This window comes from Delphinus delphis, chromosome 6 (genome assembly GCF_949987515.2).
Source record: "Delphinus delphis chromosome 6, mDelDel1.2, whole genome shotgun sequence".
In the NCBI taxonomy this organism is placed as follows: Eukaryota; Metazoa; Chordata; class Mammalia; order Artiodactyla; family Delphinidae; genus Delphinus; species Delphinus delphis.
The window spans coordinates 7537345-7560335 of NC_082688.1; the positions used below are offsets into that span (position 1 = coordinate 7537345).

Consider the following 22991-nt stretch of genomic DNA (forward strand, 5'->3'; position numbering starts at 1 on the left):
GGCTTTCAGAGAGGGATACGTGTAATAAAGACAATGGCACAGCATGATGGGATGAAGCATCCCAGGTTGGGGAGGAAGGCTTCCCTGCCCTTCCTTCACTCATCTCATGGAGAGGAACATCTTTTGTAAACGGAAATATACTATGCAGGGTGTAGGGGTTCTTAGGATCCCCTCTGAGTGGGGTCAGTGGCCTGGCTTTGTCATCTTCTGAGATTGGGGATGTATCAGGTTGTCAATTCATTTCCAAGGCAGGTTGCTCAGCTCGTCACCACGTAAGAGCACTGGCTGCTCTTACAGAACTCTGCACGGATGGGGCAGTGGGAGCCACGAGCAGGCAAGGGCCTGGCCTGGGGAGACACATTGAGTCAAAGCAGGGCTCTTTCCTCTCTCCCGGGCCACGGTGAAACCGGATGAAAGGGAGCGTTTGGGGACAGGACTCCAGGGTTGGATATATCTGGATCAGAGATGCAGCCTGACCGACCTGTTGCCACAGCTGTTTCCTGTGCACCTGCCTGCCAAGCTTTGGTCATGAGCCTGCCTCTGAAGCACAGGATCGAGGCTGCAGCATGAAGGAAGCCCCCTTTAGTGAGCACCTCACAGCGATGCGTCCAGCTCCATACCTAGAACCTCATGTGAGTGGCTACATTAGGCACCCACAGTCAATTCTTTATTCATTTTCTCTTCTATTCAGCTGTCCCAATGTCTGCTTTTTCATCCATCTGTCTATCCATCCACCCATTCATTGAATTATGACTCCTATACAGCATTCATTCATTCATTCAACAGACAATTACTGAGCATATCCTTTGTGCCGGGCAGTGTTTGGACTAGTTCCTGGTTAGATGCCAGTCCTGGTAGGAACGGCATGCCTAACTGGCGGTGTGGGAGACTTTGCCACCTTCTTCCTGAGAGCTGGTCTTTCTTAACAAGGGAGAAGGGAGAGAGCAGAGGCTAGGAAGAGTTGAGTGCATGCCTGAGCCTGAACGTGTATATATGTGTCTGTATATGTTGGAAGATAATGATAAAACCTGACTGCAAGCAAATGCAAGGCATGTTTGGACCTTCCCAACACCATAAGCATCTAATAACCATCTCTAGGGACACAGGACCGGCATGATGGCCCCATTTCACAGAGGCAATAACTAAGGTTCAGTCTACTGGAATTCACATGCCTGGAAGCCCGAGGCAATGCTGCCTCTCCCAGCTGTTTTCCCACATCCTCCCTGTTGGAATGAATCACTCAGTCTTCTATAATCCCAGAGAATTTTGCTAATGCTTCAGTTAAAGGGTTTTCCCCTGGCTCCGCTCCTTTCACTGGGGCTGGATCCTTTTGTTGTGTGTCTGTCTGTCCACTGGTCCACTGGATGGATACTTCTGGACAGGCAGCATCAGTCTCTGTTCATCTTTCTTTCCCCCTCCCCCCAGGCTCCAGCGTACACACAGTACACCACAGGTGCTCACTAAATGTTACTCATTAGTAACAAGACTGTCAAAAACACAGCTGGGGACTCTGCTCTGCTATCACCTAAGTCCAGGTCCCCCCACCAGCTCTCACCTGCAAACCAGCAGTAGCCTAACTGGTCTCCGTCGCTGACCAGCTTGCCCCTATCCCGCCCCCCTGCCTCCCATTTGCTACACTCCAGGGCCAGCACACCTTTAAACATGTAAATCTGAACTTGTCAAACCTCTCAGGATCCCCACTGCGTTTAGGGTAAAATCACAAACCCTTCCAGTGTCCTACAGGGCCCGCTGGGGTCAACCCCAGCTCCAACTCCACTTCCCCTTCGTGCTCCAGCCACACCAAATCTCCTTCCTTCCCAAAACTCACCAAGTCGTTTTTTGCGTGTTAGCTTTGGAGGTGCCTTTCCCTCCTCCTGGAACAGTGCCCGCCTCGGTGCTCCGCCCGCCTTCACCTTGCTGGCAGCTCCTCGGGGCGGCTCTCCTTCCCTGGTGCTCTGTTGTACATCTCCTTTGGGGACATCTGCCCATGCCGAGTCCCCGACTAGCACACAGTAGGCATGCTATAATATCTGTTCAGTGACTAGCAGGAGGACCCTTCTAGGCGCCTCAGTTTCCCTGAGGATGAGGGTGAGGGGAACTGACCCTTTTCTGCCGGGGGCTGATGGCTTTAAGTAGCTCTCACATACACGGAGAAGCCTTCCTCCCGACCCACTCGTGCAGAGACCACTCTCGTCCTCTCTGTCAAGGCTGTGTTTCTGCCAGGCTGGGGTGGGGCTGGAACTGGATTATAATTTATAAACAGACACGGGGTGCCTCCTGGGTTTCACCGTTTGGAGTGCGCATTTACGCCAGTCCCCCTCCATATCTGCCACGTAAAGGCTGGGAATCTGTAGTGTGCGGCGGGTTCCAACTCTGGCTCCATCACCTTCCAGCTGGGGACTAGGGACTTAACTGCCACCAATCTCGGTTTCTTCATCTGTAAAATGGGGCTGATAACAGTGCCTACTTCCCAGGGTTGTTGTGAGGAGTCAAAAGGCTCCTACCTTTAAGACGCTTAGTGCTTGGTACTTACAGTACTTGTCACAGTTATTGTTGTTATTATTTTTATCAGATGGAGCATTCACAGGAGTTAGGACCTGGTTAGCCGGGGTTCCCTCTCTATAAAACCTTGACTTCAAGTATTACTCCCCAGAAGCCTTATTTTTTCAACTTCCGTAAGAAACTCCAAGAAGTTCACGCGGCTCGTTTTTAAGTCAGCAACGGCTTTTCAACGATGGGTTGGGGGGAGGGCACTGTACTAGGCTCTGGACGCACAAAGATCATCAGTAAGACCCACTTCCCGTCCCAGAGAGGAAAACAGATCAAGCAATAATCACAGTTCAGTGGGGCACGTGGCGGTGGCCCACAGACTGTGGGGAGAGGAGAGGATTTCAGGGCATGGGCAGGGATGCTTGGGGTGCCTGGGGAACCCTGGGGTAAATGGAGAGCAGAATGCATGGGAAGAACGGCCACAAAGTCCCCTCCAGGGTGTGAGATTCATTGGGAAAGATAGGCTGAGTGAGCTCTGCAGGTGAGGAATTGGGTCTGTATCTCCCAGTAGACTGAGAACCTTCTTTGTGCCAGACCCGGCTGGGGTGGGCTGGGGTGGGCTGGGGTGGGGTGGGGGCATACCAGACCTAGACAGAGCCCCTGCCCTCCTGGACCAGTGTGGCTGTCCAGTGGAAGAGACAATGACAAGAATTAACAGATTCCATGCTCCTCTCACACCCTCCTGCTCCCCCACCCCCATCCCCACAACCCTGCTAGAGCTGAGGCATCCAGGAGCCTGCAGGAGGTATCCTGAGAATAAGCCCTTGTCCTTGGCCGCAGAGAGGGCAGTCTCCAGATCCCTAATGGGAGTGCAGTCTCTCGAGATGGCATCTTCAGCCTGGGGGTTGGGACTGCATCCCCTCCTCCCTTACCCTGCAGCACAGCCTTTTAAGGGGGTGACCCTCTGACCTCTAGACCGGTCCCCCTCACCCTCCAGCTAGAAGCCCCTGGGGCAGGAGCTTAAGGCAGGAAGGCTCCAGAGGCCTCAGGTTTAGATGCAGATGGAAGGCCAGAGTTGAGCCTTAAAAGATTCTGGAGTCCCCTGGGCTCTCCTGGGGAGCTCAACCAAGGCCAGGGGCCTAAGTTGGGTCCATGGGACTGCAGGGCCGAGATGCGGGTGCCTGGCCCAAGAGGAGGGAGGGGGCGATGTGCAAAGGGTTCAGGCGAAGGAGCTGGCGGGACACTGGGAGTCTAGGATGCTGGGTGGGGGTGGGAGGGCGAGGGGTCCGGCCGGTGCAGGGGGGGCGGCCCCCGGGGAGGGGCACGCTATGTCTTTAAGAGCTGCCTGAGCGCAGGTTGCAGCTGCCTGGCCAGCCCGAGAGACAGCGGAGATTCATTACCCGCCGACACAATGACCATTGATGGCCCCGTGGCGTTATTCAAATCCAGTACCAATTGCAGCCGAGCCCCTTTCTCCGCGCCAGGCCCGTATTGTTGGAGCGGCCCACTAAAAGCCCGCCCCGGCCCCGAGCCGCCAGAGGCGCCCGCTCGGGCTCAGCCCTGCGCCTCGCCAGCTCGCCGGCTCCCAGCCCGGCTCCCCGGGCGCTGCAGGTGACCCGGCGGCGCATTCCAGCGCTCCCCGCCGTCCCAGCCACTGCCGCCACTGCTACCGCCGGCGCCCCGGCCGCGACTCAGCCACAGGGAAGCGGAGAGCGCCCGAGCCGGTGCGTGCGCGGGGCTGGGCGGGGGCGGGAGACCCACGAGTCCAGCAGCCCGGACCCCGGGTTCGGAAACGCGACCCGGCCTCGGGTCCCTGTTTTCCGGATTCCCGGCGAACCCGGGGAGCCCAGGCTGGGGGCGGGGAGAGGGGAGTCGGGGGTTCCCCGGGACTGACAGAGAGTCCCCCGACCTGGGGCGGCGTAGAGACCCAACGCGGGCTACTCTAGGGACCCCGGGCCGCGATCGAAGGAGACACGCGCCAGGAGCGACCGGGATCCCCACGCAGGGTCGGGATCCGCGTGCTTGCTCGTCCGCCTTACCGCGGGATGGGCCGCGACTGCCGAGCATCTGCGAGGTCCGCGAATCTCCGGAGATCTGGTCCGGCGCTTTTAAGGAGCGAGGCGGAACCCCGCAGGAGACCGGGGCCCTGAACTCAGGGGCTTCGCCACTGATTGTCCAAACGCAATTCTTGTACGAGTCTGCGGCCAACCGAGAATTGTGGCTGGACATCTGTGGCTGAGCTCCGGTCACGACAGGGGCGGGAGCCGCAGGGACCGAGCTCAACGCGGGCGAGACTCCTCGGGGTGGCGGCTGGCTGGACCCAGCGCGAGGATCGCGGCCCTGGCCAGGCGCGCGAAGGAGGGACACCGGTCCCTGTCACCAGCGCCGCCATCCTCCTCCCCTCGTCGTCGTCCTCGTTCTCCTCCTCCTCTGCGGGTGACCAGTCCTGGCTGGCGGGGTCCTCCAAGCGATAGCGTCGTTTTTCCCTTTTTCAAATTTCGGCCGGGAACGAAGCTGGCACGCCGCGGCGCGGCCCAAATGTGGTCCGGGGAGCTCGCCCTCGGCCCGAGCCGCAGAAAGTCCGGGACGAAAGAAGATGCCGGCGGACTGCGCTTGCTAACTCGTTTTGAATTGATTCTAACCCATCCTCCCCCACCAGTATCCCCTAAGCAAGCCTAAACCGACCCCTAAATCCCAAATAAACCGACCCCTCCCGTCAGCCCCTCCAGACCGACCCATGGGCTGAGTCTCCTCCAGCCGCGGCTGGAGTGGGAGAAGCGTCGGGAATGATGCGCTCATTGCCCCAGCGGGGCAATCGCCTCGGCTTTGGAAATAGAACTTGGACAAACGAATTCTTTTCATTAAAGACAAATTTTTGGAGATAGTGGGGCTTATTTATTTATTTCCTCAAAAGTGGGTTCAGGAGTTGCGGGGTGGGGGGGCAGTTGGGTGTCACCGGGTCTGAGCCCAGGTCATCTATCCCTGACCCCTTTCACGCCCAAGCTGAAAATGACCCAAAATGCTTGGAGTGTGGCCCTGGCCAATTTCAGCCGTGATGCTGGCATCCCTCGTTTCGGTGGAGAACCTGGCTTCCCCAGCACGTCCTCCTGCCCTGCTCCTCAGCATTAACTGGCACGCTGTGGAGGAAGGGATATCCCGTTTTCACCCCTCCTCTCCCCAGTGCAGGCAGGAAAGGATTCCTCTCGCCCAGTTCCCAGGACTTGGAATCCTGCGGGGGTGGATCCAGGGGCACTCCGAAGCTCAGCGGGGCTGGAGGCAGGAAGGCACTTCCAGGTTACAAGAACCGGGACAGGTGGATCCTTCAAGTGAGGCTGTCCCTTACCCTGTTCCCTAACATGCAGACCCCGACCTCAGCACCTAGTGCGGGCTGATTATACAGCCTCTCCCTAGACAGCACCTGCAGCGTAACCTCAACATGGCCACTCCCACACACACACACATACCCAGGGGGCCTCCACCTGCAGCAGTGCTGGAGAGCAGCTCACCAGCCCGGGGTCGTCTGCCCACAAAGCCTTGAGAATGATGTGCACACACCACCGCCAACACTGTTAGGACAACCATTTGGCACTTTCGTCTCCAGAGTGAGAAATTCCACCTTAAATTATTAACATTTAATGGAAAGCAAAGTTTGGGGGCGGGATGATGTTAATGCCCTAATTTTTTTTTTTTTTTTTTTTGAGGTCTCCCTCCAGCAAACAAAGCTTTTCCTCCAGGTCATGGGAAGTGGGGCTCTGCAGTCTTATCTATGCCTCCTCCGTCCTGAGGCCGCTGGCTGCAGCTGGTGGGACAAAGCCTGGCCTCGGACAGACGGGTAGGGAAGTATCTCGGGACGCAGGCTGGTCAGCACAGACTGGCTCTGCCACCCCTTCTCCAGATGGCCCGTCCTATCACCCTTTCTCGGAGTCTGGATAGTCTGGCTTGCAACCCCTGCTCTCTTCTCGGGTGAAGGGAAGTTCTGAAAGCCCTAGGCTGAAGACAGAGGTTGGACCAGAGACCACGGCTGGGGGAAATGTGGGGTGCCACCGGTTTCTAAGGACGAAGTTCCAGGCAAGGCCAGTAAACAACCTAGTCTTTTATTTGCCCAAGGCCAGCTGTTGCAGGCACTGAGGCCCCAAGACTTCCAGAAGGAATGGAGGGAGGAGGGGTGAACCATCCTGCCTACCAGGTGCTGCCTGCCCCCATCCTGCTTCCTGCAGGAGGAGAGAGAGATCAAGTGTACATTTGTGCCATCAAGTATCTCCGCAGTTTTCAGATACTATAAAAATTCAGTTGTTGTTGGGGAGGAAACTGAGGCACATTGACCCCCCCCCAAGCCTCTATCTGCCAGTCCAAGGTTTAGCCGACACCCTCCTTCTCTCCCCGCTCAGCAGAATGAGCTGCACACTGGCAGCCTCTTGCCGGGAGGAGCGTCTCAGGAGCCCATCTGGTGGCCTGTGTGGGGGGAGGCCAGCCAGGGTCAAGCACTGTGGGTGGGGGAGCAGGAGGAAGGGTGCGGCTGGAAGAGCAGCTGCTGTGGGGGGGGGCAGCACTGAATAGGGGACCCCAGCTGGGGCTCCACAACGATATCAGTGGGGGACAGGCAGAGCCCTCTGCTGTCCAGATGGGGAAACTGAGGCGGAGACCCCTCCAATCTTTGAGAAGGGAGGGGCCTGCCATCAGCTATTCAGGTTCATTCATCTTCCCCCAGGAAGGCACCACGGCCCAGGAGCTGGAATGCCTCGTCAGCGGCCACTCAGTGTTTAGACTGAGACACAGGAGTAGAGAGCTGCCGGGTCACCTGGCCGCACAGACCCCTCCACTCCTGACAAACTGAGGGGCACCCTCCCCCACCTCAGCTGCTGGGAGAGGGAGTGCCGGGCTCGGGCGCCTGCCCGCCTGCCTGCCTTCCCCTGCTCACGTGCCTGAGAAAGGCTCATTTTTAGCACCTGGCCTCTTTTCCCTGCCTGGAGGGAGCTCAGGGGACAGAGTAGGGAAGAAAGCAGCCAAGGGAGACAGGGAGATCTGGAAGCAGGGCCCAAGGGGATGTCTGATTGTTCTGTTCTCCCCACCCCAAGGGGGCCCAGGCACAGAGAAGGGCCCTTAGCCGCCGTGCAGCGTGGATATGAAGAGGATGCTGTCCTGGTCCTGAAGCTGGTAGTCCAGCTCACCCTGGTCCAGAAGAGAAATAAGAAGACCGTCAAGGGCACTTTTCCAGTTTCTCCCCAGGTGTTGAGAGGGAAAGAGGGGGAGCCTGGCTGCTCTGGGAGAAAAAGATAGGATCTACCAGAAAAAAACGGGTACCCTATACATTAACTACTAGCAAATCTCCAGGGTGGAGGAGAGCTCATCACTTCCCCCAGCTACCCATTCCTTCCTCACTTGGGGTGGGAGACTCAAGCAGCCTCAGTCTGGAGGCCAGATCGGGACAGAGGATTACGCAGACACCCTATTTGCGTCTCAGGAGAGGCCCAAGGCTTTCCTACCAAAGCAGTGAGGGGAGTGGTTGAGGGAGGGCTGTCCCCCGAGGTACTGACCAGCAGTTCCCAGTCGGCATCGTTAATCAGCACCAGAATCCCTGGCCGCCTGTGGGAAAGATGGTGGTGAGTAGCAGGGCGTGAAGGGCGGGAGCTGGCTGGGGCAGGGGCAGAGGCTTAGACATTTGGGCCGCAGGAGTGTGGTGGGAGCCTTTTCTCTCGAGGGTCCCCATTAAAGTTCTCCCAGGGAGTGGAGGCGATAGGAAAGTCTGAGGGCCAGATGCAACACAGGTGCAAATTCCCCTGCCACCTCCCAGACCTCAGGCAGGTCATTTTGTTGCCATGAGCATCAGTTTCTTCATCTGAAAACAGGGTAAATCACAGTGCCTTCCTCACGAGCTCTGCGGGAGGATGAAGTGGGATGATGCGTGTGAGGTGCTTGCTTGCCAGGGTCTAGCATGGGAACCACTGGTAGCAGCCTATCTTTCCAGGGGTCTAACCTCACTGTCCTAGGCCTCCCGCATGCGCGTCCTGGAGAGGAGGCTACCTTGGCTTTTCTGAATCAGGGAAACCTGCCAGTGGCCCCAAGCCCCTGAAGGCCTGAGAGCAGCCCTGCCTGGAGTAAGGCAGGGCAGGCCGATATTCGGACAGGTACCTTAGCCTAGTTCCTGCTGGCAATGACCCAAAGAGCATTGCTGTCCTCGGGGGTGACCTCCACGACTGTTGGACCATGACCTGAGCCACAGGCTGGATGGCAGCCCTAGCCCCCAGGGCCTACTGGTGAACCTCTGCTTCGAGGCAGATGAACAAGTCCCACAAATGCCCTGGCCACTTCTGTGACATATCAGGCTGGCCTTGTTGTAGGAGTATAGTGAGTTCATGGCACATGGAATCTGGATCTTTTCCTAGGAGGCTAAGCTGGGCCTGGGACAGATACAGAAGCTTTGGGCTGGGCTAGGGGTGTCCCCAGCGAGCATGTGTGCACACACATGCAGTGACTCCCCGTAATCCTGGACCTGCACTGTCCAGCCCGGTATTTACGAGCCACATTTAAATTTAAATTCCATTTAAGTAACACTGAACACTTAGTTCCTCAGTCACACTGGCCACATTTCAAGGGTTCAATATCCTCATGTGCCTAGCAGCTACCGTACTGGACAGCACAGATAGAGAACATTTCTATCATCACAGAAAGTTCCATGGGAGAACACTGTCCTAGGTTGTCAAGCGATGAGAGAGACCTTGGGTAGCATCTTTTCCTCAGTAATGTCTGTATGGAGAAAGTAGCTGAGGCCCAGAGAAGTGAAGTAACTTGCCCAAGGTTCCACAGCAAGTTTGTGGCAAGCAGAAGGTGGAATCTAAGTTTTTTGATAAATTTACCAGTCTCCTGACCCAGGTTTTGAAAAAAATCCCCAACAGTCCAATGTGGTAACAAGAAAACTGAAAATAAACTTCAACAGAGCTGGACAGAGGCAGCCTTTTCCTTGGAGGGCTAAGAGGAGGATAAAGGGAGAACAGGACCCAGAGAAGGTTGTGCTTGAACCAAGGACAGGGGCTCAAACCTCCTTCCCTTCACCTGCCCTCCTCAGAGAAGGGAGAAAGGGACTCACACGCTGTCTCCCCGGATGAACAACTCCGGCCGCTCTTTTAGCAAGTTCTTCTTGATCCAGACAAGGAGGTTCCGGATGTCCCCTGGAGAAGAAGGCACAAAACAAACTAATGTCAAATCCAAATGATTCCTGGTCCTCAGGGCCTTGCCTGGACCAGGAGGAAGTGAATATGGGGCTGAGAGGGCCTCTTTTAGACCGGGCTGTCATGGCCCCTGAACTAGTGGATTCCCAAGGTGAGGAAATGGACCTGGAGAGGTCTTCAGAGAAAAGTGGCATCTGGCACTGCTGAAAGCTTGAAGAAGAGGCAATGGGGATGCAAGGCAGACAGCAAGAGGAATGGTCACGTCTGAAAGGGTTGAGAGACAGACCTCCACCCACTAGCCCTTGAAGATGGTCTGAAACCGCCATGGGTAGGCTTCTGGGAGAGCCCCTCCACCTTTATCTCCCCAGCCAGTCCCAGATGGGGAGCATTCGGCTTTGCTCTTGGAAGGTCTGCATATATTTCCCTTTGTCAGGGAAGAAAAACAATTGCTGAGCCGATAACATCATTTAATTTCCTCTGACAGAAGGAGAGAAGGATCCTTCACCAGCCGGAGACGCTGACAAATCACTGCCCCTCTACTCCCCCTTCACAGAGCCCTCCAGGCCAGGGGCGGCCACCCTGAAGAGGCGAGAGGTTCAGGGTCGAAAGGGCCTCTCCTGCTCAGCTGGACACTGCGATCTGCCTGTGGTTCTGGGACAGCCACCAAGCTCGGTACGTCACCTGGAGGCTCAGAGCCCCCTGTCTCCCAGGCCTTCTCTCCTTCTCTGGGAGCCAGGTCCCAGGCCACAGCACACTGAAACCTGGCTCTATCATCTCCTCGAAGGCTATGGCTCTCAACGATCTACGGCTCAAACAGAGCATCCCTGAGGCTGCAAGAGTAGCCTTCTCAGAGACTAGCTGAGATGACAGCTAGTCTCTGAGAAGCCAGCAGAGGGCTGGAGGTTAGCCATCCCCATCCCGAGTCAACGTCTCAGAGGGGTCTCTGTCCTAGGTCCGTGCCTGAGACAAAGCTCAGGGACTAAGCTGGAGAAGGGTCCAAGCAGTGCCTTGGTTTCCCTAACTGGAGGTGGACTCCTGGCACGCAGGCGAGGGAAAGGCTGCCAATTAAGGAGAGGCCCAGCGCGTGTCACACACAGCACCAGCCTTGGGCAGGGTTTTATGGCACTCAGGCAGGCTGCACCCTGGATGGACTGGTTCACTCTGCTCTGTGCCAGCTTCCTTGGATCGTACGCCAGTAGAGCACAGGGCCATGGGCAAAGTGTCCACAGACTGAGACTGCGCCTTTCAATTTTAACTCCTATTTTTAAACAAAGCAGATGGGAGTCTTCACGGTCCCTGGAGTGGGCAGGGGACAGGGAGTGTTGCCTCCAACTAGCTGCAGTCCATTTAGACTCCTGGCTGGGTTCCTCCCAGAGGCCTGGGTTTCAGAGGTTTCCCCTTGGCCTCCATCTTGGCACTGTCTGGTGGGCCGCCAGCCCATACATCTTGTGGCCGCTCGATAGAGCCGCTGGGGCCTGACACATCCATCAACCAGCCCCGGCAGGCGGGGTTGTGCCTGTGTGCGCAGAGGCACTGAGGGACTGGGCAGTGCCTGGCCTGAGGGCCACCAGCTGCACCTCCACAGCCCCCACTGGCCTGTTCAGAACCAGGACCCAGTTGGGTGGCAGCCCTGGCTCCCTCCGAGAGGGGATTTCTGCTCCACTCTCGTAGGCTGGGGATGGTGGGGAGGACTAATGGTCATGTCGGGGTCATCCAAGTGATGGCACCATCGTGGAGGCCCCAAGGGGTGGGCTTGGGGGGAGTCTGCTGTGGGTGCTGGCTCATTTATCATGATGCTTCTCTTTGCTGAGGTCATTCCCTCCCTCCTCTGCGCCCCCCAGGCCTGCCCACATTCTTGATAGCCTGTTACCATGGTGAGGCCACCGCATCACCACCCGTATTGTTCCCCCATGCCTGGATTTGGGGGTGGGGAGAGGTGGAACTCCCGACTCCCTTCGCAGGCTGCAAGGGCCACTCCGCCTAGCCTGAAACACACCCCCAGGGACATCGTGCTAGGCTTGCCGAGGCCCAGACAATATGCAAATAGCCTCCAAGCCAGATGGTCAGCTTCCAAAGGCGCCCAGGGGAGGAGGAAGGGTTAAGCAGAGTCAGGGGCTGGTGGCTCCGGGATGGCTCTGGGGAATCTCACTTGCACCTTCCCCCTCTGTGTCCTCCTGCCTTCCCATTGCTACCGATGGTGGCTTACCTCATGGGATCCCATGAAATTACTCACAAGACAAATATTTACTGAGCAGCTACTACGTGCCAGGTGCCAGGGAGACGGCGGAGAGTAAGGCGGACACAGAGCCTACCCTCATGGAGCTAAGAGGCCAGCAGGGGAGACAGACATTACTTAATTAGTCGTGACAAATGCCCTCTCCTTTGTGTGGGATCAGGAAGGGCTCCCCTGAGGATATTAACACTGAAGCTGAGGCCTGAAGGATGAGAAGAGTGGGATGCGGGAGTGTGCCAGACAGAAGGAAGAACATATGGGAAGACCTGAGGCAGGTTGGAGTTGGCAGGTTCAAGGTAATAGAACAGAGAAGGCCAGAAGATCAGCCTGAGACAAGGCCAGAGAGCTAGCAAGGGCTGGACTATGCAGGGCATGTGTGGGCCTTGAGAAGGGGCTGCTTGGGAAGAGGCCTCTCCCTCCTCGGGAGCCCCAGGGGTATTTCCTGAGTGTGAGCCCCAGCATGCAGCAGGGAATCTCTCACACAAAACGCCCCTGAGATGTTTACTGAGCACACGGACAACTGTGGGCGGAGCGGGAGAGGAGGACTGGTTAAGAATGGGACTCGGCCCTGGGTCTGAGTTCGACTCCATCACTTCCTAGTTATATGACCTTGGGCAAGGAATTCTCTTGAGCTTCCTTCTTTGTCAATTGGGAACTGTAAGAATGCCTCATAGTGTTGTTGTGAGGCTCAAATAAGATGGTCCACATAGAGCTCTTGGCACTGTGCCTGGCATAGCGATGCTGTAATTCTTCTACGAGCCAGAGGAAGAACTGTACCCTCTAATCTCTCTTGCTGCCCTGAGCTTCCACATGCTCTGCCCAGGGGCCTGGCACCTCGAGGACACGCTTAGGAAGCTCTGGAGGGTGCGGTACAGTGAACTATTGAACAGACACTGCTGGGACTGGCTGGGGTTTTCTGTGGGATCCACTACCTTTCTATCAGACCTGGAGAGGGAATGAGAGAATGGGGGCATTGGGAGAGTGGCGAGGGGGCCCCAAGCACCGGCCTTGCCTCCACTTTAGATTTTTAAACTCCTAAGATGCTCCCTGGACAACCCAGGTGGAAGGAATCACACTCTGAGGGCAGGCAGCCCAGGGCAGGGAGATGAGCACCCCAGTGTAAGGTTTCCAGTGCAGGAAGCCTTGGGACCTGGCCTGCCTACTGGGGGAAGAGCAAGTGATGGGAGCTACTGCTCCCATGGCAGAGGGGTTAAGAGCTCGGGTTCTGGAGCCGGAAGGCCCTGGGCAGTGCACTAGATGGCCCTGGGTGGGATATCACTTGACCTAAGTCTCAGGGTTATCCTCTAACAAATGGGGATAATAATCCAAACTCCTAATGCCAGCAGCAGGCCCAGCAGTGTCAAACAGACCAGACAAATGCACATTTGCCCACAGTGACTCAGGATTGCTTATCCTGTGGGCTGCCAGAACCTTCTCCTAAAGGCTGCTGGGAAAGGGGTACCACACATGCCCCTCTTAGCACCTACAAAGGGTCCCACCAGAATCCTGTGCCCCAGTGGATTTGTCCTTGTCTGGGGACAATAGCCACCCACTGTGGCAGGGCCCCCGTGGTGTCCTAGCTCTCTGGTCTCATCCGATATTGCATCCCGGCTGCGGTGGACCCTCATCCAGCCTCTTCTTGAAGGCCTCCGGGGAGAGCTTTTCTCCCAACCAGAAATCTGGCTTCCTGTCCCTCCCACCCACCGAGCCTGGCTAGTCCTGGGGACCACGCCAACAAATGTGGCTCCGCTTCCCCACACCATGCAGACTTGGGAGAGACGGATCCCCTACGTCTTCTCTTCCACAGGTTAAGCCGCTCCTGTCCCCACCAAGTCCACCAGGCTCCAGGACAGGGCTCTTCTGGGAGCCCACCCCAGGCCTTAGTTGAAAGGGGAGAAGAAAGAGCTGGGATGGGGGGAGTAAAAGACAAGAGAGGGTAGAGGGAACATCAGAGGGTCCATTTACAAGTGAATGGGGGTAAGAATGGAGCAGTTTGTGGGCTAAACTGGCCTCAGAAGGAGGTTTACAGATGTGCGTGGGGACGCTCCTCATTGTTTAATTAAGCAGAAAGTGGATCTTTTCAAAAGCAATTTTGCACAGGGACTGAGAGTGGTTGGGGGGAGAGGAGGGTGGTGGGGAGGGGATCAGCAAACAGGCCCCAGAGCAGAGAAAGGAACAGCTGGCCCCAGAGAGGCTGTGAAATGCATGCTAAGCAGTTTAAAGCGCCTGGGAGCTCCCTAGCCGACCCTGCCTCCCGCGCCAGCCCCCCTTTAATACAATGGCAGGGCAGAGAGGCAGGGAAAGGTGAGGCAGACGAGTCTCTTCCTGGGGGCCAAGGCAGGTAATGCCCACACTGGGACGGCCGAGGTTTTGGGTTTGCTTCAGGCCACTGACCAACCATGGGCTGCGAGCCTTGTGTTGAAGGGATCCTTGAGGCACAAAAGCCAGCTCTCGGTGGCCAGTGCCCAAAGCTGGTGGGTGCCTCCCAACCCTGGCCACTCAAGGCCTATTCCATGGAGGTGGCGGTTAAGGACCCACCCCCCTTTCCCCTGCACACACAACTGCTCATTGGATCAGTGCACCCTGTTTCCCAGAACCATATACTTAGAACTGGAAGCAACTTTTCCAACTGCAGATGTCAAACAGATAACCAGCTCACTCCAGACTAAATCCAGCCCAACTTCCCATTTTACAGGTGGAAAAAAAGAGGCCTGCAGAAATAACTAATTTGCCATCACGCGCTGCCAGGGCTCCTCTCTTGCGATCTCACCCACTTTGGCCTTGCCCAGCCTCTTCTCCCAAGTTGGCTGGGTTGGAAGCTCTCCCCTGGCCCAGGACCCAGGGCCCTGTTTAGTCTCCTTGTTTGTGAGCCTTGTCACAATCCATGATCTTATGGCTGCTATTTTCTCTGCTGGAGTCTCCAAGACCTGCTTGGCCAAGTGGCAGCCCCTGGGCTGGGAAGGCTGCCAGATGGCAGATCTGGGCACGGGCTTGGGGGAAAGAGTGTTACTTTCCCAGTGGCACCAGGCCCCTGCCCTCCTGTTGGGTTCCGTGTGCCAGGGTGAGGCCTGGTAGCTGCCAACCAGCTCTGCGGCTGTGATGTGACTTACACCTCTGGGCACAGAAGGGCAAACATGGAAGCCAGAGGTAGAGATCCACAGCCAAGGGTCCAAAACTGAGCACATGGGCCATTTCCGCTTGCCGCTCTTGCTTCCCTTTCTTTATTCCAGAGTGGGAAGGATAGGCCCCCACCTGCCCCCTAAGCAGTAGACGGGGGATCCAAAACCTGGGTCTCAGCCCAGCCTCCCTACTTGAGTAACTCTGGACAGGTCACTCTCTTTCTCTCTCTCTGTGAGGTTTGGTTTCCTTGTCGATAGGTAATATATACTGGGCTCATTATGAAAATTGAAATAAGTAGCTGTTGGAGGCATGAAAGAAAGTGTAAAAACTGGAAAATACACTGCACGTTTGAGATGTTATGTGATTCAGGGAACCTCTTGGGATAAATGGTAATGGGTTGGGGCTTCCCTGGTGGCGCAGTGCTTGAGAGTCCGCCTGCCGATGCAGGGGACACTGGTTCATGCCCCGGTCTGGGAGGATCCCACATACCGCAGAGCGGCTGGGCCCGTGAGCCATGGCCGCTGAGCCTGCGCGTCCGGAGCCTGTGCCCCGCCACGGGAGAGGCCACAACAGTGAGAGGCCCATGTACAGCACAAAAAAAAAAAAAAAAAAAAGGTAATGGGTTAGTGGTAACATGCAAGGACGGCGGCGACCCTGACATCTGCTTCTGAACCCCAGCTCTGCCATTTATATAGCAGCATGACCTGGGGTAAGACTTTTGACATCTCTGGGTTTGGGTTTCCACTTTTTAAAATGGGAATAATAATGATAGCTACCACCTAAGAATTTGTGACAATTATTGGTACAACCAGCTGCGGCTTTGCCTACCATGCCACACTCAGCCTGTGCCCCTTACAACACTGGCCTTCCTTCAGGTCCTTGACCACCCCAAGGCCTTCTGCCCAGGGGCTTCACAAGTGCCATCCTCTGCACTTGGAGTGGGCCCCCTGCATCTCTACTCTCCCTCCAATTTATTAGGGAGGCTTCTTTCCGTTCCTCAGGACTTAGCCTCAAGGTCACCTCTGTAAAGAGGCCTTCCCTTACCACCCTGTTGTCTCATTCAAAGCACCCTTTTGTTCTCCTCATGCCAGTGTTGACCACTTGTTCAGTTACGCGTTTGCGTGTTTACTTCTTCACTGCCTGGCTCCACTTCCATTACTCTGTAAGCTCCATTAGGGCAAGAACCATATCTGTTTTGCTTACGACCAAATACCCAGCAACTAGTACAGTGCCTGGCACAAAGGAGACATTCAAAAACACGTGTGCCAGTTACAGGAAAGAATAAAGTACTTACTTCCATGCCTGGCACTTGGTGCCAATGAATGAATGAAAGGGGCTGGAATGATTAAACTCGGGGACTTGCATGCCAAGCAAAAGCAGGGGGAAATAAATAATAACTTGTGATGTTTTAATAACTTTCCAGATAAGTCTTTATGGCTGAATCTTTGAGAGGCTTCTGAGAGCCCCTTGTTCTCTACCAAGGCTGCATAGCCATCTGTCAAACTAAGAAACCACTGCCTTTATCATCTTGGGTCTTCCCCCACCAGGGACACAATCCCACAGTCTTGACATTTAACCCCAGCCTAATGCCCACACCCAGCTCCAGGGGGCAGTGCCCTCTGTCCCTTAGTGAGTGTCCCCTGGCCTCTGAATGTGGCACACAAACCCGCCCTATGCCATTGCTCTCCAACCCAAGGGAGGGTCAGAAACAGCCTTGGTAGCCAGTGAATCTGGGCAGTAACTGTCTGACTCTTGGCAGATGCACATCCAGCCCCAGAAGACTCCTGTCAAACCTCACCTGACCATTTTCTACTGCTCACCTCCAGGAACCTCATTCCCCTGCCTCCTCATAGAACTGAATTCATCTTCTTCCCAGAAGTATCTCAGCCCTCGGTGAGACGGGTTCTCGTCCCTGAACATTCTGCTCTTGCTAGGATCCACTGCTAGGGCTGCAGAGCACCTCCGCAGTTGCAATGTCCAGCCCCTGCCTCTAGGTTACACTGCTGTTTACCCAGCTGGACCTCTGGAAATCAACTCCTCACTCCCTCCCCCTGTCTGAAGGCAGGGTCTGTCTCCCCAGTGCCTGGTACATGGTCTGCAGCATGGGAGGTGCTCAGTGCACATTCGCTAAAGAAAGGTGAACAGGTGTTTGAATGAACACATGGAAATACCCCCGTCTCCCTTAGTCAACCTCCCTCCTCTAACCTCCTTTCTGGCTGGATGCTTTTCTTCTCATCCAAATCCTGTTCCCACCACGTAAGCCCGTCTGCATTGTTCCACTCTTGACGAAGGTTACCTCCTTCATGAGGACATCTCTCTGTTGCCGTCCAGTGCATGGTACAGCTGGCTGACACCTTCTAGCAACCCTGAGAGATAGGGATTACCATCCCCACTTCACAGATAAGAACACTAAAGCTCAGAAAAGTGAGGTGACTGGCCTAAGGGGCTAAGGGGATTCAAACTCAAGCCTGTCCAGGGAGTTCCCTGATGGCCTAGTGGTTAGGATTCCGGGTTTTCACTGCCATGGTCTGCATTCCATCGCTGGTTGGGGAACTGAGATCCCACAAACTGCGTGGCGCGGCCAAAAAAAACCAAACCAAAACAAACTCAAGTCTGTCTGAATACAGAACCCGTGCTCGTAAGGACTAAGCTAGGCCATCTCCTCCCTACAAAGCTGGCTGATTGCGGAGAGGATGCGGGGACAACTTGGAGATTTCTCTTCCTTCCTCCTCACTGGCCAGGGAAATTCTACCCATTCTCACTTGAACAGGGCTGAGTGACCCTGTGGAGCAGCTCCTGCCCAGTGGCCCCCAGAGAGGGGCTCAGAAAGCCCATACTCACAGGGTTCCTCCTGTCCAGGCAAGGTGACCTGATGCTTCTTCACACCGTCAAACAGGAGCTCCGCACCGCCTCTGCAAAGGAGGGCCAGAGAAAGAGCTGGGTGAGCTCCTGCAAACACCTCAGAGACTGAAAACTGAGGAGGAGGGTGGCTCCAGAGGCCCAAGAGATGCAGAGCCCAAGGTTCAGGAACACCCTGGGTACCAGTGATCAAGTCTCAAATGTGGCTTCCTGATGTGGTAAAGTAGGAGAGAAACAATTTTTATTAATATTTAAGTATCCAAATTTGCAGATTCTTGTTTTTATTCCTCTGCCTTAGCACACAGGGGCAGAGCACAGGCTTTGGAGTTGTGGGCCCTAAGATGGAGACCAGGCTCTACCTGCACCTGATGGCGAGGCCCTGGGCACGTGACTTCATCTTCTGAAGCCTTAGTCTTTCCACCTGCAAAAATGCTGAGAAGCTACCACGTGGCACACTAGAGACCCTGCGTATCTAGAGGTTTCCTTTGGCTTGGCGATGCTTTGAAATTTCCCAGCCTGTGCCCCATGCCCACCCCCGCTGCTGGCCTGGTGGGCGCAACACAGTGCTGGAGGGTAAGAGACCCCACTGGGCTTAGCAATAACCCTCCATTTGCTACAACATTCTTCCTCTCATTTCATCTTCAGGGAATCCCAGGGAAGGCAGGAGGGAGGCGGGTATTATTAACTCCAACCAGTGGAGAAGCAGACTGGGGCCAGAAATGACTTGTCCAAGGCCAGACAGGCAGTGGCTGAACTAGGATTTGAATTCTAACTGGTTTCTCGCAGAAACAACCAAGACTCCCCCAAAGGTCAGGAAGCCCCTTGAGGGCACAGTCTGGTTCACTTCTGTGTGCCAGCACCTGGCCAAGGGAAGACTGGGACAGCAGAGATGCTCAAAGCCAAGTGCAGAAGCCAGGGCTCAGGATGCAGACACTTGGGCTCTTTCAGTGCCCCACACTGCTCCTCCCCCTGGGTCTCTCCATTCCCGTCTCAGACTTCACATGGATCTTAACTGAGAAGGCCTTAACAGACTTTTGACGGATGTGATGCCTCCCACCCCACCACCCTTCCCCAATTTCAGAGAACAGAGATGTCCTGAGACAGTCCACTGGGAGGCAAAGGCAAGGCAAGCATTGTCATGGGGGAAACATGGGGCGACTGTCATCCAAACAAGGTCATGCTTTGTTGATGCAGAAATGTGGAGGGGGAGAGGAGGCCCATCTGTGGTCGTGCACAGGGCCATTTCAGCTGCAAGCCCGCACAGAGCGTCCATTTATCCCCTTCCAAGAGCCTCGTTCTCTCCTGGGTGGGGGCTGGCACATGGAGCAGCTGGGGTGGGGGAGGGTGACAGGCAAGGGGCGACAGGAGTTGGGGGTCAGAGGAGTGGGAACTGGAAGCACGGGGATCCAGGCAAACAACTCAGATTGGCCAAACCTGGTGGTGCCAGGCTCAGAGGCCAGGGCTGTTTTTCCCTTCACAAGCAGATAAAGAACCAGTCTGGCTCAGAGAGTGACCTGTCACTGCTGGGTTCACTAGCCCTCGAGGGAGGGGTTGACATTTTTGTTGTCAGCACATCTGGAGGGGAGGAAGGTGCATGCCCAGCTTCTAGAGTGATTCAGGGAGGCAGGAGGGGCCTGTTTTGGTCCCAGAAGAGAACCAAAGCCAGACTCTTATGTTCTAGAGGATTTCCTATTCAAACGCAATTAAGGCATTACAACCTAAGATAGCTGTCTTTCCTCTGCTCCCCAGTACTCGGTGGGAGGTGTCTGTTGGTACCAGTGACTGGTACAGACATTCCCAATATGGCCTTCACTTTTTCTAGTTTATCTTCATCTTTTTACCTTATATATTTGTATTTATTTCCCCTCCACCTGCTGGCCTGGTACACAGCAGGCACTCAATAAATATCTGATGAATGAATGAAAATGCCCATTTCCCTCACTTCTTCTCTGACTTCAATGGCATTCCCTCCCTTTGCCAATACCTCCCAGACTAAAAGAGGAGGAAAAGGGAGAAGAAGAGGGCATCTCACATCTGTACTACATACTCTGCATCCTCTGTGACCTGAGAAAATGCTCTGTTCAGGAGGCAAGATGAGGACGGCAGAACTGGTCAAGGACAAGAGGGAGAAAGGTGGGCGAGGTCTTCTAGAGCGTCTATCAGAGCTGGTGGGGCTGAGGGGACCATATCTGCTCAGAGGAAAGAGGCAAAGGCCTAACCCAGACTCTTCCAAGGATTGGGGTGGAACTGAGGGACACAAGGGAGAGAATGATGGGCAAGGCAGCTTCTTTGCAAACCTACTTAGGTTCAGAATAAAGGATGAGGGAAGTCTGCTAAGAGACGTAGGAAATGAAAGAAAGGCCGGGGCAAAAACATGCATTGAGACAGAGACCAAGAGGGAAGGAATCTGGGCTTGGCATACATATTGGGCATTCTTGCTTCCCAAGAAGCTGCAGTTCTCAGGGGACACTGGGGTGGTGGGTGAAGGGAACACTGTCTTGCCTTGCCAGGGTTCACTACTGCTCTTGGGGGTAAGGGAGGCTGAGAGATGCTCAAACCAGAAAACGGGTGCTCAAGCTAGTCTGTAAGCTCTGGAGGGCAAAGACCATATCTTCCTCATATGACTTCCCCACTGCTGCCAGCACAGAACCTAGCAAACAGAAGACATTTCTGAGGAACAAACACCATGTCTGACTCAGTGAGCATGACAGGTAAGCCGGCTGTAGATAAGCCTTAACACTGGCAATCTGCAGCTTCTCCCTCTTCAGCTCTGCTGAGGCCTGTCAAAGCGGCAGGGATCCTCCTAGAACCCCCAGGCTATGGGGGTGGGCATAGCTGGGCAAAGGGTCAGAAAAGCAATATAGTCAGGAGGCCAGACAAACATAGTTCTAATTGGACCCGTGGGGCCAGACAATATCATCAATTAAAATGCAGTTAACATTCATGAGACTACCCCCTTGCAAGGGCCAGAAACGCTGAACGCTGGAGGGCACGGACAAAGTTCTATTTATCTTTGTATCCTCTGTGCCTGGCTCACCGCCTGGCACATGGTAGGCACTCAATAAATGACTGGTGAATGGGCTATGCAATGAAGGAAAAACATGAAAGAAACTGGGGGCATCCAATGGAAGGAAAGGCATCTACGGGCAGAGGTTTTAGATTCCCATCCCGGACTTTTCCTTTCACATAAGCCTTGTCTTGTTTATCTTCACACACAAAGACAAATCTAGTCCCAGCTTTTCCATGGGACTCTGGAAATTATATCACCCATCTCCTAGGGTCTCAGCTTCTTTGCCTTCTAACCTCTGCAGTTTCTCTCAGCTCCGAAATCAGATGAAAAACCTTCTGTTTGTAGGAGGTAGAAGATAGTGGCTTGAGGAGACTTCCTCCCTCCTCTGTTTCTTCAGTTATTGGTGTGTGTGCCCCAATCCTGCACTTTTCATCCTGTGCATACTGTACTGTCATCAGGGTTAGTCTCCTCCACTGTGCTACTACCTTACTTAGCCCCGCACCGCCCCCTGACTCAGGAGCTGCAGGAGGCACTCAGTAATATGACTGGTGAGTAGCAGGTTTACTGAATGTACTGAAAGGGGTTCAGGTCTGTTCAACACCCCCAAATCTTGGGAAAGGGAGGAAAGGAATCTCGTCTTGGCCACACACCCCACGAGAAACAAGGCTCCAAGAACCGTGTAAACGGAAATTGCTGCCAGAAGAAAGAAATCAGGGGCTGGAGGTGCTCCTTCGCGATCCGAGGAACTCAGATACCAGACACACGGGCCTGCTCCAAAACGGGGCTGACAACGAAGGTAGAGAGGCCGCCCGCTAACCATCAAGCCTTTTGAGTCCAGCAGGGCTCAGGGTACGGAGGAGGGCCCAGACCGCACCTCCACGCCCCGGCGTGCGCCTCTATTCCCGGACATACGGCCTCGTGGCCCAGGCGGACCGAACCTCTCAAGCTCTCCGAGGCGGGTGCCGTAGCTCAAGGAAGTCGCCGGGAGCCTCGGCGATTCGGTCGTGACAGGCCCCAAGGCAGAGGGAGGGGAGTTCCGAGCCCAACGACTTCATTCCATCCCCACGGCGCCCCAGCTCTGTGACTCACCCGAACTCCACCTGCACTGACAAGGGCGCTGCCATGTTGAGGAAGCCGCGCTCACAGGAAACTCTCTTCAACTTCCGACGCTACTGCCTCGTTTCCGGTTGCTGCGGACGGAAGAGGCGGTGCCAGGGAAACGCTCCTGCTCAGCTATTGGAGGGAGACCTGGAGCAGGGAGCTGAGCTTGGAGGATAATGGGCCCGGTTGAGGGCGTTTGAGTTGGTCCTTTTGTGAAGTTTAGGGATGGGGCTCCAACAACCAGGGCGGGCAGCGACTGGCATGAGCCGCAGCTAAGCGGAGGAGAGCTTTGGCATCTTGGTGCTGAGACTGTGAGCCACGTTACAGTTTATCTTGCACTAGTTACCAGTTCTCTTCAGTCCGCACACCGCTTGGACGAGCCCGTCCACTCGTCTTGAATTATAAGTGACCCCCAAGTCTTTATTTCCGGCCCAGAAATCTCTCTCCTGAGCCATCGACTAGCAATCCAACCGCCCTGTCGATTTGGATTGCTCTCATTCAACAGATATTTATTGTACGTCCTCCATGTGCCTGGCATTTTGGTTGGTGCTAATGGATGCGGGGGTGAACGGGATAGGCAAGGTTCCAGCCCTTAGGACACTCACAGTCTAGTGGGGGAAACTAATCAAATAAACATACGAGTCATGCTAATAAATGTAAAATCTCAAACTGAAAAATGATCTGGAATTGTAAGAGCTTCAAAATGCAAATGGACTGTACTGGACTTGGGCTGAGCGCTAAAGCCTGAGTAGAGCTAACCAGGTGAATGTGAGGGGAGAAAAACCTCTGGGAGCATTCCAGCGAGAACAGACCGTGCAAAGACTGGGTGGGAGAACGTGCTGGAACACCAAGAGAAGGTGGAAATTGGGGAACAGAGGGCCTGGTAAGAGATGAGGCTAGAAAGGTGGGCAGGGGCCAAATCATGCCTTGCGAGCCAGGTAAGAATTTCAGTCTCTATTCTAAAAGCAACGGTAGACCTTGGAAGGATTTTGGGTGGGGCGTGTGTGTGTGT

The 22991-nt window shown here is 55.1% G+C and overlaps 1 protein-coding gene across 6 annotated transcripts; it reads right to left on the reverse strand.

Moving 5' to 3' along the window:
• Positions 1–5381: 5381 nt before the first annotated feature.
• On the reverse strand, positions 5382–22040 carry URM1 (ubiquitin related modifier 1). 6 transcript variants are annotated; one of them, XR_009519796.1, is made up of 6 exons: positions 21968–22040; positions 17851–17921; positions 9575–9656; positions 8025–8073; positions 5955–6701; positions 5382–5627 (listed from the first exon to the last, which is right to left on the reverse strand). XR_009519796.1 is itself a non-coding variant. In XM_060014060.1 (5 exons), the coding sequence occupies exons 1-5, from the start codon at positions 22000–22002 to the stop codon at positions 5616–5618; spliced, it is 249 nt and encodes an 82-aa protein (XP_059870043.1). In that variant the 5' UTR covers positions 22003–22040; the 3' UTR covers positions 5382–5615. The 6 variants fall into 6 exon arrangements, 5 of the variants coding, with proteins under 5 accessions (XP_059870043.1, XP_059870038.1, XP_059870039.1 ...); XM_060014060.1 differs by lacking the exon at positions 5955–6701; XM_060014055.1 differs by having other exon boundaries at positions 5382–6701.
• Positions 22041–22991: the final 951 nt, after the last annotated feature.

What these genes read in the sequence shown, in the direction of transcription:
- URM1 (XM_060014055.1), bottom strand. Translation starts at nt 22,002, where the DNA reads ATGGCAGCGCCCTTGTCAGTGCAGGTGGAGTTCGG. An exon ending in GCCTGGACAGGAGGAACCCT is followed by an intron (nt 9,657 to 17,850) that starts GTGAGTATGGGC and finishes CTTCTTCTCCAG; the next exon opens with GGGACATCCGGAACCTCCTT. An exon ending in TTCATCCGGGGAGACAGCGT is followed by an intron (nt 8,074 to 9,574) that starts GTGAGTCCCTTT and finishes TCTTTCCCACAG; the next exon opens with GCGGCCAGGGATTCTGGTGC.